The following is a 19845-nucleotide window of genomic DNA, read 5'->3' as shown; positions in this document are numbered from 1 at the left end:
TTCTGTAACACGCTTCAGCAAACTAAGCTACATGGAATATGTAATGCGGAAGTAGCCCAAAAGCACAGCCAATCCACAACACTGTATAATTAAGTTCACTGAAAGCACACCTCCAAGAAATGCCTACGTACAGTTTGGAACTACTCAAAGAGCACTAAAACAAATGCAGAAAAGTACTAACTGCATTTGTATTTGCCAGGTGAGGTCCAGCAATGAGACAAAGGCAGAAGCAAAGGAAAACCAACAGCAGTACAAAGAGGGCTGCACGTATTTTGCATTTCCCTACGTGTCCATCTTCTGCTCCACAATCTGACCTTGAACAAGGAGTTTCATAAGTTTCACTTCATCTTCGATTGCAAGCATCTCACTGGGACTGAAAAGCACCTAAATAACTTCATTATCCTTTTTTTGGCCTTACTCATTCCAATAGTGTGTTGTCACTGAAAGATCTTACCCGATTTTTTTAATGTCCATGTGTTAACTATTCACCTCTGACACCAGGGTATCAGATTAAGCTGCTAGTAAGCATCTACCACTCTACTGAAAGCACTGAATGCCCTTTGCTTAGCTGCCGGGAAGTCAGCTGCATCACTGACTTCTACAGTGCTGCCAATTAGTTTAAACAAGTCTGTGGCTTTTTAAGATCCAGAAGCATAATACGAAACAGACATCCTAACCTGATCTCCTTAATAAATGACACCATGCCTTTTTTGCTGAGATTACATTCTTTGACTTCTATTAATGAATTTCACAAAAGCTGTTGAAATTCAGGCTTATGCCTTGCACTGCCACAAAGCCCGGAGCCCTCTGCAGCAGAGTTCCAGTCTAGCTTGTCTAAAGCAGAGAGCCTTAAATACAAAGCAAACATTCCTTGGGATAACTGACTGATAGCTCAATATGGTTATTTGTAAGAGAATGTACATCAGTATTTTGAAACAAGGCAGGTCTCCCCTTTGTTTGGAAGGAGTCTTCTTTCTGTATGTATACACAGATAAACAAAAAGACTTGCATTTTCCTGTGGTCAGACAGGGGAAAACGTTGCTGTTTTGCTCCCAGTCTCCCCTTATTAAGCAGGTTGGTCTCAACCCTTCCCCCACGGCTGGTTCTTGCTAACAACATATACATCTTTCCGTTATATCTTCTCTGTTAAAATGGAAGAAGCAAAAATAATGCAGTTATCTTTTTGGATTTGCCAGTCTTATTCTCAAATGGATCTTATCACATAATGCTCCGCACAAATTAAATTCCTTTCAACTCCATTTATCTTCCCCAGCTGCAACAGGATCACATACAAAATTCTCTCTCAGTCTTTACCAAAACAACAAACCTCTTTCTGCCTTTTTCTGCACCTACTGTCAGTGTGGTTTCGCTTTTTGAGCCACGGTGAATTAAATGAGAACTAACCTTTCATTTCCATCATCAACCAAAATATCAACTGAGGATATTTGATCCAATTTCTAAAACAGGTCAGCACCTGAAATTTCTGGAGGATGGACTGAGAAGCTTTCTGCAAAGGTAAACCATTGTTGGTTCTTCTTGACCATACACAATCACATAAAGATCACTTTCAGATCAGGAGAAGCCTCACTACAGCACACCTAACTCTTTTCTTTCTTTAGGTTAGCTTCTTCGCATTATGAGCGAGTTCTTTACCTCACAAGCCTGCCGTGCAACTACTATATGAGAAAGAGCTTCAAAATAACTAGTGGGAAACTTCCAAGCATGAATAAGAACTAGGTCTTACAAAGAAACAGATCATGTCAGGTAACAAAGCTCTCATGCAGGAAAATAACACACTGTTATTGAGTGAAGGAGTGAAGTTGCTCATTAATTTACTACTTGTTCCCCTAAAGCTGCAAAACCAGGGTAATACCTCTGAAAAGCCCTTCAGGGGACTGGTCCTAGGATCTGAAACCTAGGGCTGAGTAAGCAAGAACATGCTAACAAAACAATTGTCCTTTCAATTGTGTGTTGGAACAGATGAAAGGAGAGAAATGGGAATGCCAAAGGGGGTGTCAGCATGACAGAAGATAGATATGTATATATTGAAAGCAGATGCACAAGTGAACTGAACTGTGCAAAGAGCCCCCAGCTATTGCTACCTCTTGCAAAAATTGCCAACAGCTCTCAAACCTGGAACCAGCTAATATGGTCACTTCTACGGCAAAAGGAAGGACAAGCTTCAATTTTGCCCTTAACTCAGACTGCAAACCAAAAGCAGTACCTGTGAATTCCCCTCTAAATATCATGCTGAGACTGTAACAGCAAAATCTACACTATGTTAAAGATCTAATGACAAGAGCAAAGGATTCGTGCACAGCTGCCATTCCACCCCACTCTCCGTCTGCTGAGCCTCTACAGAGCGGCATACGAGATCAAATGTCAACAATATGTTGATGACAGAGCTACATGCATCCTCATCTAGGTGAAAAGAGGCTGTCATCCAGCTGCCTACACGTCTGGAAGGAATAAATACTGGAGGAAAGAGCTGGCTTAAACTTAAATCAAGAAAGATGGTAGAAAGAATTACAGGGAAATAAAAAGTCTTCATGAAATTGCAAACCTCTTCTCAGCCCATGGCCAGTTTAGTGCAAATCTGGTAATAATTCATTTCAGCTCCCTCCCCCCTACCTGACTTGGGCAAGATGAACGCACATAGATAATCTCAGATGTGAAATCATATTTGCCATAATTTCTTCTTAAAACTATGTACCCAAATGCCCCAGAGCTAACTATCTCCTGCGGGGCAAATGGGCTGAAGGCCTTATCTGAACTGCAAGAGCTCAGCTCTCCCAATACTGAACCCGATATTAAAGAAAAAGGTCTTGGTTCTCAGCTTCACATCCCATGAAGTGAAAACATCCTGAATAAATGTAATTTGCCTTTTCTTCACACCAGTTTGCTAAAACTGATGCTGCTCCCACGTTTAACCATCACATGAGCTAACAACACAATATTTTATGAAGGGATCTTAATGAGTTTTAATTTTTCACAGTTTCTTCTAAGATCTGTCTTAGCAGCCTTCACGCAGACACGGATGAATTGGTCAAGGCAGCAACCTCAGTGACTCTTACAACATACCATTCCTGCATCTACACTCAAATGTGCACATCTATGCAAATCTTCACGCCATCTGCAACAGCAAGGTGGCCCTTCATTTTCCAATGATGCTGAATACAGCTCTTTCTTACAACACTCAACATGAGCAGTGCTATGCAGCATGGGTTTTGGATATGCTATGTTTTCCTAAAGATACTGACAGAATCTGCCAATACACTGGAGGGATTTCCTGTATCAGTCAGGAAAGGGTTCTGTCCCCATGTCCTCTTCCTGGTATCATAGAATGGTTTGGGTTGGAAGGGACCTCAAAGCTCATCCAGTTCCAGCCCTCCTGCCATGGGCAGGGACATCTTCCACCAGACCAGGATGCTCCAAGCCCCTGTATCCAACCTGGCCTTGAACACTGCCAGGGATGGGACAGCCACAGCTCCTCTGGGCACCCTGTGCCAGTACCTCAGCACCCTCACAGGGAAGGATTTCTTCATAATGTCTAATTTAAATCTTCCCTCTGTCAGCTTGAAGCCATTTCCCCTTGTCCTGTCACTACATGCTCTCTCCAGATTTCCTGTAGCCCCTTTAGGCAGTAGAAGCTGCTCTAAGGTCTCCCTGGAGCCTTCTCCAGGCTGAACAAGCCCAGCTCTCTCAGCTTGTCTCCACAGGGGAAGTGCTCCAGCGCTCTGACCATCTCTGGGGCCTCTTCTGGACTCACTCCAGCAGCTCCATGCCCCTCTTGTTTTGGAGGGCCATAGCTGAATGCAGTACTACAGGTGGAGTCTCGCAGGAGCAGAGTAGAAGGGGGGAATCACCTCCCTCAACTTCCTGGTCATGCTTCTTTTGATGCATCCCAGGATACAGGGGGTTCCTGGGCTGCAAGTGCATACTGCTGGGTATGTTGACCAATACCCCTATGTCCTTCTCCTCAGGGCTGCTCTCAAGTATCAACACCTACATGCAGCCTGTGACCCTGCTTGGACTTTTGGTAGCCTAAGAAACATCTATCTGGTTCAGTTCTGCCAACAGTGAAAAGTTTCTTTGGGCAGTAATTGGATGTATTATTTGCAGTTCTACTCAAGAGCTGTCAGAAGCTCTCCCTATCAACCCAAAAATGTCAAAGTCTTTTTTAAAAGGAGACACAAGGGACCACACCAATAAGTATGTTTTTTTCAGTAACACAGCAAGAGGTTGGTACGCTCTTTCAAACTACTCGTTTTCAGAAGTCTGTTAGTTCACATGAACTTTTCCACTGGAGATAATGTGTTGCAGTAAGCCATCTCCATGAATTCTCCTAATCAGTTTTCTTTTCGCATTATCAAGGGTTCTGACAAACTGTAACTTGCACCCCAGTGAAGCAAATGTGCATGTTGACTTGCTTTCAGGCATAAAGCCCCTTTGGGTTTGGCTTCAGGAGCATTCACAGCTCATCCAGTGAGTCTAGGAGGTCTAACAGTGATCTCTGCAGACTGCAGTGACCTTTGCAGGCCACACGGGATAGATTCTAATGACACTTGCAGGAAGCTCAGCAGACAACAGCACTCAATAAAACTCTGCATCTTATCACATATTCTGCGCATTGTCCTCATTAAGAGTTAATATGTTGAAAAAAAGCTTGGCTCTGTGCTAAAACTCATGTGCTTTGCTGCTTCAGGCTCTTCTTCCTGCAGTATTTGGAATTCTCCATCTGTTTACAATGGAAGCATACACGTCATCTGTTCCATCCAAGCAACCAACCGACCACTTCATCGGGATGTTTCCCAAATACCAGTAGTCTTGTCAAGAGCTAATTCTGGATCTCCACAGCCTGAATTTCCTTCCAGATTCAAAGCACAATGCACTATTTGAGATATGGCTTGGCTAAGTTACCTTATCCCCACAAACTGCATTGCACTTCAGCTTCATGTCCATCAGGTTTTTCTGTCACCTACCTCACTTTTTGTATCTTCAGCTTGAAAGTTCCTTTCTAAATCTTATTTTAATTTGATTACAGCAATCATGTTTTCCTGGTATTTTAGAGTTAGCTTCCTCTGGGTAATACAAAAAACATTAAACATTGCAAGGGCATCAGAATTTGTGAATGCCAGAAATAAAACTACCTTCTGGCTGCCTTTCCCACTAATATCCACTGCTAACAGATCCAGAGCAACATGATCCTTAGTCTTTTATGTTTCTAAGGACCTTCAGCTCTGATCAAGTTTCTAATTTCACATTCTTCTAAATTCTTTAACCTCCATATACTCTTGGAACCATACTGATTCAGAAATCACCCTAGACCCAAGCCACTTGAAAACAGATCCTCTTTATTTGGAGACCAGCTCCACCTAAGCTTTCAAAATAGACTGCAAAAACTATCCTTCCTCCATATTTAGTCTTTTCTCCAAACTCCCCATCTCTGAAACTCAAGTATTTCCAGATAATTTCCAATACCACTGCAACCTGTACCATCCCAAGCTAGAAATCTGCTAAAAGCAATTATTTCCCTGTACTACAGATAAATTTCAGAGGTGTTAGCTAGGTTTGCAAAAGAAATAAACCACTAACACAAATAACAAGAAATGAATCTCACACATACCACTCTTGATAAAAGTCAACACTACTAGAGAGCTTTTGAAATCTCAGCCTGAAGAACAAGCTTGTTCTTCAGCAAGGCTGGCTTTCCATCTGAAATGCTAAGCACATCAATTTGAAGGGAGCAAATAGAAAGAGCATGAACCTCTCACTCATGACTACCGTATTTGATGGCAATTCACTACTTTTCCTTCATTTCTGAACACAATTCAGAACTGTCAAATCACATCAGCCCTGACCTGCGGAACTCTATCCAAACCTCTCTGAAATATTAAGAGCAAGATGCATATAGACATTCACACTCTTATAACCAAGATGCTCCTTAGTACAGTTCAAAAGCACTGTAGTTCTCAGAGAGAACGTTTAACTCCAAGTCAGAAAATGACACCAGCAGCCAGTCAATTTCTAGGTGCAATTAAATGTATTAGAGTTTCACGTAACAAAACTAATTAATTGCATCTTCAAAACCCCTATTTCAACAGCCAGATGGAGGAAACTCTCTGAGGAACAGAAAAGCTGCATTGCACTGACTGCTAGTCAAGGATGTGGAGGAGGGGTTAATTTGAAGCAGAAATAATCACTGTATTTCACTCCTCAGCAGGTTGCCACACTTGTGCAGTGACTTATAGGCCACATTGCCAAGCCCTAATCTCCAGTTCATTGATTGCAAATCAAAAGGCATCAAGGAAGGAAGGAAAGATTATGAGACAACTTACAAGAATTTTCACAGAATCTGATGTAGCATTTCTCTCAAACTTCTCTCTTGGGAGTTTTGCGGGTAATGTAATATTAAAACAACCACAAAGCATTGCTTCAGAACATGGCTATGACTTATTTTTAATTAAGAAGTTGAATAACAATTGCTTTGTGCTACAAGCTTTTGGGACAGACGCAACAAAGACACTTTCTGATTCTTTCTAACGTGTGCATTAAATTAGAGACTGAAGAATACAGTTTCACCAGGTTTCCTAATCCTTTTTCTACTGCACGCTGGCCAAGCTGGAAACAGGATTTTACTCGGATGAATACAAGTACGTCAGCCACTGTGCTAAGAATATTGTAATGTTTCCTACTTAAAATTCTATCTTTATTTTGCATGTCTTGCAATGTATTAGAAACTCATGGAGCAGTCTTACTGCAAAACTCAAGACAGAAGAAATACCTGTAGTTGATTTACTAATTTTTTACAACTGGATTAAAGAATAATATTTAGAAGATTAAGCTTTATGGTTTCCAAGCTTGGTCCTACAGACTGCACAAAGATAACCAATAGCACACCAGAATGTTGAAACAATACTTAACACCATCCCACAGGAAGGCTCTTTAACCAAATTAATTCAAACTGGTCTAGTTGTGACCCTGTCACATATGCAGAAAGCTGAAAGTCCGAAGCAGTCAGAAATGAGACATTTTTAACATCTTTAAACATGATGTGGGAAAGGGGAAAACAGCAAATTAGTTAGCAAATCCTGCTAGACTGGATAGATTTAAAAACGTGGGGGGAAGCTTTCTGGAAGCTAAAAATACATGTGCAAGAAAGATGATAAAAGCAACCTTTCGAATACATGCAATCCATCTGGAGAAAAATAATCCAGAACTACAGCAGATGAGAAAGACAGGAGTGCAGTGATGTGGAGCAAGTCTGAAAAGCAGGAGTGGGAAAAACTGTACAAGATTTTCAATGCACCATAACAGTAAAAAAGGAAAAAAAACAACAGTTTTTGAGTAAGTAAAGACCTGTAGTCCAAAAAAAGCAGACAAAAAAATACCCTCTGTGGCCTTCTGGTAAAACTCTGCTTATCACATTATGTACGTTTAAACATATCCCAGAATGAGAGGGGGAAAAAAAAAAAGGAAGGGTATTTTGGAGAGAATTCAATAGAGAAAAAAAAACGAAAGCTGGAAGATTGAATTACAAGAGAAGATTAAGGGAATACAAAGCATTACTTCACTAAATGGTGACTAAGAGCAAGGGTACAAGCATTTGAACAGTGTAAAACACCATAGGAAAAGAAGATATGTTTGAAATGGAGATGAAGAAATATAAATGGAAGATTTTGACAGCAGCTTACTGATTTAGCTGGCTACAAAAAAAACCCCCGTCTCCAAAAGGAAGGGCTAGAAGCTATAGCAACTGGAGTTTAGAGCAAATGTAAAGGAGAGATGAGAGGAAGAGACACGATTTTAGCTAATAGAACTTCTCTGTCTTAACTTATTATGATACGGTAAAAAGACTCTGGGAAGGGATACTTCCATATCTGGCAGTATAAGCTATGTATTTCACTAGGATCTTAACTGCAAAAAGAAACAGTACCAGGGCAAACTACACTTTTAAAAGGATCTAACAGGATACTGAATCCATGTAATTAGTGATCTTACCATATCCACACAGCTTTCAGCAACAGTACCTGCTAACCAAATTGTGCTTTCTTCATAAATACATTTTAATTTCTGTCTCTTACCTTAAGAGGCTCATACCAGAATGGCAGCTCAGAACCAGCGCTGAAAAAGTGTGGGTTGGTGCACCAAAGAATATCCTCATCATTGATCTTCCCCTGCCTTATAACATGGTGCAGATGATGATAAACAAGAGTTTTATCAGCTGATAAAGCAGCTCAAGTAATGACGCAGCTGAGATGACCCTTTCTGAATCATGAGCTCTCTGGGGAGCAGCTACAGAGTCTGAAGGTGAATCAAGCAATTTCTCCCAGAGACAAGACTCCCCAGTGCTGGGCCACTAGACAAATGGCTCAGTGCAACCCCTGTACACGTGAAAGCTGTACCAAAAATAATAATAATCATAGGGGCCTTTTAAAAAAAGAAAAAAAATTAAAAGGGAAAAGGAGGGGGGGAAGCTGCTCATGGAATTGATTCCGCTATGATTAAGTTATCGCCCTAAATGAGAAGCTATTGAACAGCTATTTTTTCATCTCCTGCAACAAGTCACCTGGATACATGGCCTAAAACTTGAATCCAGCCCAACTTTCAGCTTTAGAAATTACCTAGTTCTGCCTCCTCCACATGCTTTGTGCATTATCAGCTGGACATGGCTTTTCCCATCCTAAACTATCACTGAATAGCTGCTGTGCTCTGCTGATGAACAAAGCAAGACGTATGTGTTCTCTTAATTCCATTTGTCAGTTTGTAAAAAAAGATGAAGGTTTTTCCTCAGATAGTAAATGAGTCAGAGGGGGTATGGAAGCAGAAGTACAGAAAGATAATTCCATTGCCAAAATATGCCTACGTGTACATAGAAAGCTCACAAATAGCCAACAAAAGCCTGTTTGGTAAAAGTATAGTAAGCCTCACCTTAGACTGGTTGGCTCCTATGCTTCCCAAAACTGCTGGTCTCCTAGAGGTTAGCTGCTTTTAGGCATGTTAGAAAATGATCCTGAAGCCTCAGCTGAAAAACTCCTCCATCAAAGCCAACCACATTACCATAAGCAAGATGCCTATTACCCAAAGAAGTCCAAGAAGACGTACTAGGTACTCCTAATAATATCTAGATTTAGGAATGTATTCCATGACTTGGAATGTATTTGTCTGTCATCATATTTGAAACCACAGTAAAGTGTCACAATTCTGTTACTTTCATGTTCTCCTGCCATGTTTGCACACCTCTGCAACAAAGTCCTTCACGTGTTTATTATTCAGTGGGCCTGGACCACGCTACTTCTTTGCTATCATAACCCAGCAACTAACTACCAGGCTAGAGCCAAAGCAACACAAAATGCTTGGTGGAAACACACAGAACACACACACACTCACCCTCATAGAGGTTTCTCCACCGTGGGGCTGTTGTAGCCTGAAGACTTGAGCAACCATGTGTTCAGTGGAGGGGTGCAGCAGGATACGTCGGGAAGCCAGTCCCACCATGACGTATCTACCCATTGGCGACAGGCTCACAGAAATGGCATTAGGGCCTACGAAGAGAATAGGGGTTATTTCTCTCACAAGTTGACATCCCTTCCCATGCTTCACCCTCACAGCTTCTTCATTCCCTTCCAGCATTCCCATAACATCTGGCATTCTAAGCTCACTCTTATAAGGGATAGAGATGAATAAGGAGACCTGCACAAATACAAGTTTTGTGGGACATTTCCTTGCTGCAATCATCTTCCTCCTAAAACAATAAAGTTCATTAAGGAATAAAATACTATCCCTTACTATCTCCCCCATACCATCATCTTGTATGTCCAAACCATACCACAAGCTTCTCCCCAGCAGTACTGGCTGGTTGGAAGGTCAATAAAGTATTTCCTGTTACTATAATCACTGACGTTCAGACTATTGCACTTCTCACTGGAGGCTGAGTCCCGAGGTAACTTCTCACACTCCCACCCACCCTGACTTCGTGCAGTGTGCTTACCAAATCGCTTTGTGTAAAGCATCTCGCCCAAGTTGTGCGGTGCCAGAGAATACACAGCCAGTATTCCTTCATCAGGGAAGCCTCTCTGGCTGCTGGGAATGAAGGCTGCCAGCAGCTGCCCATCAGCAGAGATATCGCAGCTAGCATCATTGTAAATCTTGCAGTTTTGAACAAGCACGTTCACAGAGGCTGCAAAGAAAGGGACAGTGATTAAAGTACTCAGGTTCAACAAAGACTAAAGTAAGATTTAAACCTAATGCTAGAGACCGGACAATACATGTAAATGGCACTCATGACATTTAGCTTTCTCCAAAAGTTTATGAAATTTTAATACCCTGATTAATGTAAAATTTGCTCCAAAGCGGAGATAAGACACTCCAATGAGCCCAGGAAATGAAATCTACTCACCTCCTGGAGCCTTCAGCCAAGAAACAGTGGCAATTGCACTTTATCAGACCCTTCCCTTGTTGAGTATAACACCATCCTTTGCAAAGGACAGCACAGTTTAAACAAGCCTCAAATCATGACTCTCCGACAAACTCCAGCAGCAGTATCATTAGAAACAGTACACCTAAATTCATTTCCCCTGCTCTTGTGGAGCCCCTAAGTTCCAGCTCCCCTTTATCTCCAATAAACAGGAGATGAGAGAAAAATTCCTCCCTGCAGATACAGACGTTCTTTTCTGACAGCTGATTTTTACACCAATCTTGGATAAAGCAAGTGAGAAAGAGCAGAGACTTCTCCAGCCAGCCCTCCATTTAATTACTCCAGTATTGGAGATAGTCCTGTAATGGGTGAAGTAACAATTGAGCAGGCAGGGCAGTGAGCTGCAACTCACAAAACGTAAGTGATTCTTTAATCTCTGGAAGCCAGTTGCTGGGTGACCTTACACTAGTCTTTTCCCCTCTGTGTCTTTCATATGCAGACTACAAACTCTTTGTGTTACTGAATCCTACTATGCACTTGCGCCATTCATAGTACAATGAGGTTCCAAGGCCTTGTAGCACTGTCATAACCAATGGTTCGATAGTGGTTTGGTAATACAAGGCTGGAATCATGTTTGCTCTCTCAGTCTAACCTAAATATACTCCAGTTTTTCACCAAAACCACTGCAGTTATTCCAGGTTTATAGCTGAAACTGCACACACTATTTTGGGAATGGGGAAATTTCAGTTTCTACTATTTTCAAACTCACAGGAGTAGAAATATAAATAAATAGAAATAAAGCCCACATTTGCAATATATAAGCTTTGCATGCTGGAAGACAGAACACCACATCTCACATGCTTGAAGCTATAGCACCATGTGGATCACTATGTGAACTTCTACACTCCAGAAATTCCCTTTTAAACCATCAGACCATGCCCAGCCTAGAAGTAGCTTTGATTTGTTCAGCTACAATTGCTGATGAGTTTATTATGAAGGCACTTCTCAGGCTAGATTCCTTATTAGTTTAACAAAAGAACAGTGCCAAGAATGCTTTGTGCATACTTCTCAAAGTCTGAACTTCCAAATCAAATTAAGGCTGTAACTCAATGCTTTAAGAAACTGGTGCTGCTGCCAGAAAAAACAATCCCTGCCCTTTGTTTCCAACACTTCTTTGGAAAGAAAGCTACCTCAGGGAACTGATATGGCTGAGAAATTACTGACTGTGGTCTGTGGTCACTGCTTAGCCAGAAAGGTTTCCCAACCTGGTATGCCACACAGCCACAGAGACACTTGCAGAAGCAGAAGATGTCATGACAAGGAAGGAGACAGGACTGCTTCTTCTTCCTGCATTGCTGATTTAAAGCACTCACCGAACCTCATCTTTAGTTCTGATCTCAAAGACATTTTTTCATAGGAACTGCTTTCCCACATGGTTGAGTATCAACTTCTACTGTTGCATTTAAGAAACCCCGATGAAAAAGACGATGAGGGTAAGAAGTGGACTATATAATCACATTCTGTACCAAGCCACCTACACCTGTACTCTAAATTTATTCAACCTTTTTTTTTCTCCAGTCTCAAAGCTGCTACAAACAGTAATTTTCAGCCTAGTATAAACAGAAAGGTGCTGAACAGAAAAAGGTAAATAACAGTAGTCACTGCCAGTGCTGTAATAACAGAATCTAAAACACACATGGCCCTTCAAAGAACAGACAGTCCAAAGGATAACAAAATTCCCGACTGCTTAGACTGAAGGTAGTTGAACAGAAAGGCAACAGAATAAAGATTAAAGACTATACTACCTTATTTTAAAAGAAGTAGAATTAACACACATTCCCTCTTTCTTTTTCCTAAGTCCAGGCTTCATTCAAGTACTCATCATGTCATCACAAGAGAAGATGATGCCACGAGGATGATAAGAGGACTGGAGCACCTCCCGTATGAAGACAGGCTGAGAAAGTTGGGGCTGTTCAGCCTGGAGAAGAGAAGCTGCATGGAGACCTCATAGCAGCCTTCCAGTATCTGAAGGGGGCCTACAAGGATGCTGGGGAGGGACTCTTCATTAGGGACTGTTGTGGTAGGACAAGGGATAATGGGTTTAAACTTAAACAGGGGAAGTTCAGGTTAGATATAAGGAAGACGTTCTTCACAGTGAGGGTGGTGAGGCACTGGAATAGGTTGCCCAAGGAAGTTATGAATGCTCCAACCCTGGAGATGCTCAAGGCCAGGCTGGACAGAGCCTTGGGTGACATAGTTTAGTGTGAGGTGTCCCTGCTCATGGCAGGGGTGTTGGGACTAGATGATCTTAAGGTCCTTTCCAACCCTAACTATTCTATGATTCTATGAGCCTCAATGCCGGCACTGCAGTATATGCTGTGAACTAGCTAAAGGATGCAGGACAACAGGTTGAACTATTCCAATCCCTGTCAAACTGGGAGGATTCCCACAGAATTCTTCAGTGACTCATTTCCAAACCAGTCCTATTTATTAGCTTTATCAATGGGCTAGACACAGAGTGGAGCTGGTTGATGAATTCTGCTGATAAAGCTGGGTAATTTCATTAACAGAGCATGATCAGACCACACAATGAACTGAAGGACATAGAGACATAATGGAAGGGAAATGGAAGAGTTTTAAAGTGTATTAATGTATCTTATTATATATTATGTATTATATATTATAAATTTCTGCTTTACCTAGGAGCTTCTCAACTGGCAACAAGAGAGAATCGATGTTGGTAATCATAGCAAGGACTGAGCCATCCAACAGGCATGAAAGAGATCCTACGCTGCACTAGAGAGCACACAGCGCTAACATACAGCCTTGTGCTGGGACCACATGCAGGATACTGGGCACAGTTTTGGTCAGCCATGTTCAAGAAAGATTAAACCTTAAATGGTAACAAGTGCAGCAAAGAGCTATGAAGATGACTAGGGGGAAAAAAAAAAGATTGTGAGGAAACAGGCTTGCATTTACAAAAAATACCAGCAAGTAAGTGCAAGAAAAACACCAATTCTCTTCAGAAATAACACTGACAGGTAAGTGGGTAAAAGCAGCCATTAAGTTTGGAAATTAGAAGATTTCTACCAGAGTAGCAAGATTCTAGAATAAATTTTCAACAGAAATGAAAGGGACAAAGAATTTAACCAATTTTAAGACAGAGTAAGAGGATGTGCTTGCCTAAGACAGCAGGGAGCTGCACTCAGTAGCTAAGGGGGTCCTTTCTCACCAACTCCTTTGTAGCTGCACTCAGGTCAGCAGTGATCTAAATAATTGGAGGGAAAAAAGGTGTGTGTGGAACTTATTGGACAGGTGAACATCAGAACTCTCACAACCAATTCTGAGTTAACTAGTTAAAAGATAGCCAAGTAAGAAGGCCTGCAACAGAGCAAAACTACACATCACAAAGGGAGAGCATCTGCCAGAGACAGAGTTATGAAACACACCACCACCACCTGTGCAAAACCTTTCATTAGTAGGAGAGAAAAATACATTCCTGTCCTTTTCTTTAGGATCGAAGAACTGTTCTCTCTCATTCCTATCCTGCTAGACATCCAGCAGGTTTTGTTCTGCACCTCTAGGCTCAGGATGCTATTCCCAGGAGGAAGCCGTGGTTTCCCTAGATTGTTTAGTACTGTCACTTGATGCTCAATATTGGAAGTAACCAGACTGTATACTCGCTTCATCAGACCAAAGGTATGGGTGTCATCTAGTCCAGAGACCTTTCTGTACTGATGTCCTGGTGCTTTTCAAAGAGGTGCCAGAAGCTTTAGAGGGGACAGATATACATTTCTCTGGGCACAGGTGATGTTTTTTCCTTGTTCCTGTAACTATTGAAAAATCACAGTTTATAGAATTCATGTCTCTTGTCAGCTTTTAAAGTTTAGAGGTTTTTTCAATCTAATGCAACCTTGGACATTCATAAGAATTCCACATCTTTATTTCTGTAAGGCAAGAAATGCTTGTATTTCTTCTGTACCATTTACAGATTCAGGGACATTGCCATGCCTTGTACATACCCTCAGCTCCATGGCTATTTTTTTTCCTTTCCAGGTCTCTAATAGTCTTCCTTATCTAGCATTTACTGTATGTCTTTTCAAAACAACGTACGGTTTGGATCCCCAGCCACCAAGAGTCTATTTATCATATAGCACATGTTCACTCATGTTTTTTCCTCCCTCCTCCCCTCTTTTTCAAGGCAGCAGAGAGGTTTTGGTGAGCAGTCCACAGGGATGGCCAACACAACTGCATGGTTTGTTCTTTTTAAAGTTTATTGCATACAGAGAATGCCTCATAGCAAAACAGATTGTGAGCTCCGCTGCCAGAAGTGAACTATCTTTCCCCCTTGATGTGTGTCTGGAACATAAAACATCACAGATGCAAGATGTGCTAAACAAGGAAGAGCGCCCTTTATTTCAGTCTTTCAATATCTGATTCATGCTAGCATTATGGTTCTTTGCTCTTCTCTCATTTACAATGGATGAGGGACTCAGCACTTACACCCAGAACCAAGGGAACCCACTGTGCCAGCAGAGAAAGTCTAAATGTGAGAGGTGGAGAACTCAGCAAGGTTTCATTTTAAGGAACAGCATCTAAGAGATTCCCAAGACACGGGGAAGATGACAATACTCATGCATTTGCCAAAGCCACAGGCTATTTGATTTCTTTGAGCCTGAGGCCAGATCTCTGAAAATGAAGTCAATGCAGGAGATTTTAGGGGGGAAAAGAATTGCTGTTTTTGGAAAACCATTTACAACGAGGCTGCCCTTTCATCTCTTGTTTTCTTTTGTTGTTAATGCAGCCACCAAGCTGACAGAACAGATCAAAAGAAACATCAGAGAACAAATTAATCAAGCTGTTGTGCCAACTTGGAGTGCTTACACCTACAGCATAATTATGCTTGAAGCTGAGGAAGGCCTGGAATGCCCGCAGTAACAGCACTGTTTGCCACAGGAAAAGAGTGCTGGGTGCACCATCCATTCCTAGTCACAATTAAGGATGACACTTCATTAATGGCTGCTCCTATTTATACATTGTTTATCACGCCTTTTTTATTTTCTCTTTTCTTCTTATAAGTTTTTCTGCATCCCACTTACTTACAATATTTACTGGACCAGTAAGTGTTGATCAAATCACCTTCCCCAAGTCCCAGCCAGCGTTAGAACAGAACAAACTCCTGACATATGACTGTATCTGGAAGAACCAGACCAGTTCAGGCACAATGGCTAGAAAATTAAATAACAAGCAGCGAGCAGCACAAGAGAAGCTAAACAAGAGAGAAAACCTTCAAACATTTTACCTGTGGAAAGGCTGTATTCTACACTGTTCACTGATTCAATACTTACCCGTTAGCTGCAGGAAATCTTAAGGATATGCAATACTTAATAAAAGAATATTAAATAAATGCCAGAGATAGCATTGTGTCTGCTGCCAAATAAATTCCTCACTCCAATGTTGATACGACTGGCATTACATTTTAAGACTGGGCCATGTTAATGTCAAGAGTTATTAAAAGCAAAGATAGCAAAAGGAGAAGAAATCTGAATCCACCATTTCCCATCTTGCAATTAATAGAGAAAGATAGGGCAGAGACTAAAATCCCACAAGTCCCTGCAAAGCCATTTCCCCAAGACTGCCAGAGTCCCCTGTGTGTGTGTTCTGGACTCAGCATCAGTGAGGTTGCTGCTGCAGAGCCAAGTCCAGAGCCCAGGGCTCTGCAGGGTGTTCGACTCAGCTGCTGAGATCCGAGGACTGCACTCATCACGCTGCTGTCACTTGCTCAGATGTGTCCGCTTCAGTGGAAAACATCCTACTTCCAAACTATCTTTTCTTTGTTTAATGGTAACAGGAAGAAGAGCTGCTCAGAGATGGAGGTTGGCCACAGAGTCATTTGTTTGATGGAAAGAAGAGCTGGCAGGCAGTCTCAAACTTCAGCTGCATCATTTCATCTGTCTGAACTCCTAAAACACTTGTGGCTCAGGTCAGCCCCAGGAAGTGCTGTTGCCCCCTCTGTGTAAGCGGCCTCTCCCACATGGCCACCTCTGATTTATAGGAAATGATGGAAAAAGAAGGGGGCTTTTAAGGTCAAATGCTTTACTGGGAAAACAGTTTATTTCCAAGGTCATGAAGAGTCAGAAAACACTCATCCTGCTATCACTCCACTGTTATACATTCAGCTTCACAGTATCTCTACAAATGTATGCAACTTGCCAAACTTGCAGCTAGCCTTTGTTCTGTGCCTATGCAAGCTTGGCAAATACCTGTTTTAGGATGAGCACAGCTGCTACATCTTCATACATCCCAACTAAACCTTGGCAGAGGGAGATATGGCTAACAATCTAGAAATGCTAGAGTTGAGCTCAGCATGTAAAAATGAAGAAGCAGAGTAAAACTGAACATCTCCAAATGGTAATAAATAAAGATGGACAAATCAAGTACTATGAAGCACAAAGTGGGGAGTCAGATGGACTGGGGATGCAGTTGTAGCAGAAATCCTGCCTGCATGAAGGGCATAATGACAACAGAAACCATAGCCCAATTTCCAGCTAATTAAAAGCTATTTCAGAATAGAAGTGTCCTGGTAGGGTAGAGGAAGAAGATTGAAATATTGATGTCTTGAGAAGCAGATGGTTCTTATTTTGCATGGGATTCCATAAATTATAAACAAACATCTTATGCTTTTTTTTCCTTAAATCAGCAGCCTTCTCAGCATCCAGATGAGGCCAAAACCCCCCAAAAGCTATAAAAAGCTATCAGCAGCTGTAGCACTCTTCAAATACTTCACAAGTTTGCAGAGATGTCCCAGAGAATTTAACTCAGCAGCAAGATGTTTCCCCCTCTGACTTCATCTTTACTCTGTTCCAGAGTCTGGCTGGACCACAGAAAGTATTGCCACCACGTGGCAAAACATTGCCTTGAGCACTGATCCTCAGCCTACAACTTCACACTGGTACTACGAAGTTTGGCAGTTCAGAGTTTGACACATCAAAGCACTGGCATATGAGTTCAATACAGTATTTGACTTTCAAGATGACACCGTCTGTTCATTCCCAAGAGACAGACTGGTTTTCAAGGACAAAATATAAAGCATTTTCCCCCTTTACAGTGTCGAGGGCTAACATCTAGAAGCAGGACTTTTATTTCCCAGCAGGCTACAAGCATCACACCACAATGTTTTGTACAGTGCGAAGGAAGGAGATGAGATAGATGCTTTATCCGTAGGAACACCACACTAAGAAAGCTTTCTGTAATGGGATGGGCTACTGGTAGCTTTCCCCTAGCTCCTCTGATTTCCCAAGGACTGGGAGATAAATGGCTCCATACAGCTTGCCCAGAGAAGCTGTTGATGCCCTATCATTGGAAGTGCTCAAGATCAGACCGGATGGAGCTTTGAGCAACTTGATTTATCTAAGGATGTCCCTGCCCACAGCAGGACGGATGGAGTAGACGATCTTTAAAGCTCCCTTCCAACCCGAACTATTCTGTGGTTCTATGATTTCAATTCCCTACATCTCTGCTGCTATGGTGTCACTGCAAGTGCTCCTTTTGTGGGTCCATTAAGCAACAGGACAGTATCCCCCCCAAGACCTCTATTGTCAGATATGTGACTTGTAGAATCGCAGAGCAGACATGGCTGGGACTGGGAGAACCTTTTTCTTAATTCATTTCAATGGCTACCAGTGAAAGCAGAAGTCTTTCTGAAAACAGAATCTTTGTTCTCCCTAAAAAAGTCAGTCCCCTGAAGCAGAACCCAATCTGGTTTTGCTGAGAAGTCAAGCAATGAATTTGATGCACAGAAATGGTCTATGCTAAAAATCACTGTACAAAAAAACCCCAAATCATAAATATCTACCTCCTATCTTCATCCCAGGCTGCCACAAACATTTCTGCAGCTGTGCAGCAAGCTATATCAGGATACCATTCTGGGTTAAAAATAGTCTTTCTAGTCAAGTTAGTTTTAGCCCCCAAAAAGTCATTCCTTGATCAACTGACCACAAGCATCAAATATGCTTGTGCCTGCATACGGAAATCTCTTCCAGTGTGAGAGGTAGCTTATGCCATAGAACATAGGTAGAACCAGGGTCTAATTTTCACAAAGGGAGGGAGAGAAATACATAAATAAATATATAAAATCAGCAATATTGCCCATATTCTTGACCCAGAAGCAGCTTTCACCTGAGATATGGGACAAATCCCTGCTTTTGCAAACGGCTAGAAACTACATCTGCTTCTCCTGACTTGCAACACTGTGGTAAGCAACAGACCAGAGGCCCAATTCCAAACAAATATTGCAACACTTTAACCCACACTAATATCAGTAACTTGGAGAACTTAGACCCAACTGATAGCAGGTCTTAACATAAAGATATAAAGACAGTATCCCTCTAGAAACCTGATAAAAGAATAAGGAGATCAGACAAAATTCTTCTAAGAGGATTGCATATTTTCGTGAGAATACTGACAAAAAAAGCCCTGTTTACGCATGGATTTGCTGATAGAAAGAATACACAAGACAGAGCAGGAAGATCTCTGCATGCTTTTAGTCAACGTTCTGAAAGGGCTAAGCATTTTACAGTTTTCAGTGCAACAAGACAATCAAACAATCCAAAGCCCGCAACATACAACTACCTTTGGAAGATCCTACAGCTTATGGTAGCTGTGATTGGTATAGATTTAAAAGAAGTACTGATGTCCTTTCCAGCTTACCATTGCTGATTTCAGGCAGATCAAATTTAGTGAAGTCCCACCATTGGAGCCGGTAGGTTGTGTTGGCAATGTTACTGGCCACAGCTGACTGTCCGTCCCCAATCACAGCACCTACAGAAAAGGCGAAAGAATTAGTAATTGAACCTCCAGAAGATTATCCAGAGAAGAACTGGGGAGACAAACCATAAAAACCCCTTTCAAAATCCAATACACAAAACTCTAGATTCTTAAAGAAACCTTATTTACAGAAATAGCAACATCTGCTAAGTAAACCACAGGAAATTAATAGGAAAGCACCTTTCTGCAACGTATTTCTGGAAGAAGAGAAAGTTGATGAGAGGCCAGACTTGTCCAAGGCAGAAATCTCAAGGCAGAAATCTGAATCAATCCATTTGATGCAAATGCATTCTACTTATTGGTACTAGTGAAGCTTCTAGTACAGCTATGAAGGCAGACCAGAATAAATACTAAGGAAAAATGTTGCCCTGGCAAATCACACCCATTTGTGGACATAATGCCTGTTGCTACTGAAACTCGACTCAGAAGATACAGGTTGCCTACAATATTTGCCACACAGTAAGGATTGGAACAGAAAATATTTGGGGGACCTATGAGCTGGCCCTTTGCTGCTCTGGGTGGCCCAACCTACAGCAGGCATGGGCTGCTCTGACTCCAGGCAAACAACATAGAATCATAGAATAGTTTGGGTTCTAGTTCCA

General features: G+C 41.7%; 1 protein-coding gene across 1 annotated transcript in view; it reads right to left on the bottom strand.

Annotated features, from left to right (window-relative positions):
• Nucleotides 1–19237, bottom strand: part of LOC104406936 (activating molecule in BECN1-regulated autophagy protein 1-like) — a gene marked incomplete at its 5' end in the record, with an annotated part of 52999 nt that extends 33762 nt beyond the window's left edge. The window contains 3 exons of the mRNA XM_010016061.1: nt 9391–9545; nt 9992–10180; nt 19127–19237. Coding sequence (XP_010014363.1) covers nt 9391–9545; nt 9992–10180; nt 19127–19237 — 455 coding nt within the window. The remainder of the gene's footprint in view (nt 1–9390; nt 9546–9991; nt 10181–19126) is intronic.
• Nucleotides 19238–19845: the final 608 nt, after the last annotated feature.

Source organism: Nestor notabilis, unplaced genomic scaffold, assembly GCF_000696875.1.
Source record: "Nestor notabilis isolate BGI_N333 unplaced genomic scaffold, ASM69687v1 scaffold19436, whole genome shotgun sequence".
Lineage (NCBI taxonomy): Eukaryota > Metazoa > Chordata > Aves > Psittaciformes > Psittacidae > Nestor > Nestor notabilis.
This window is presented reverse-complemented; position numbering and strand designations above follow the sequence as displayed.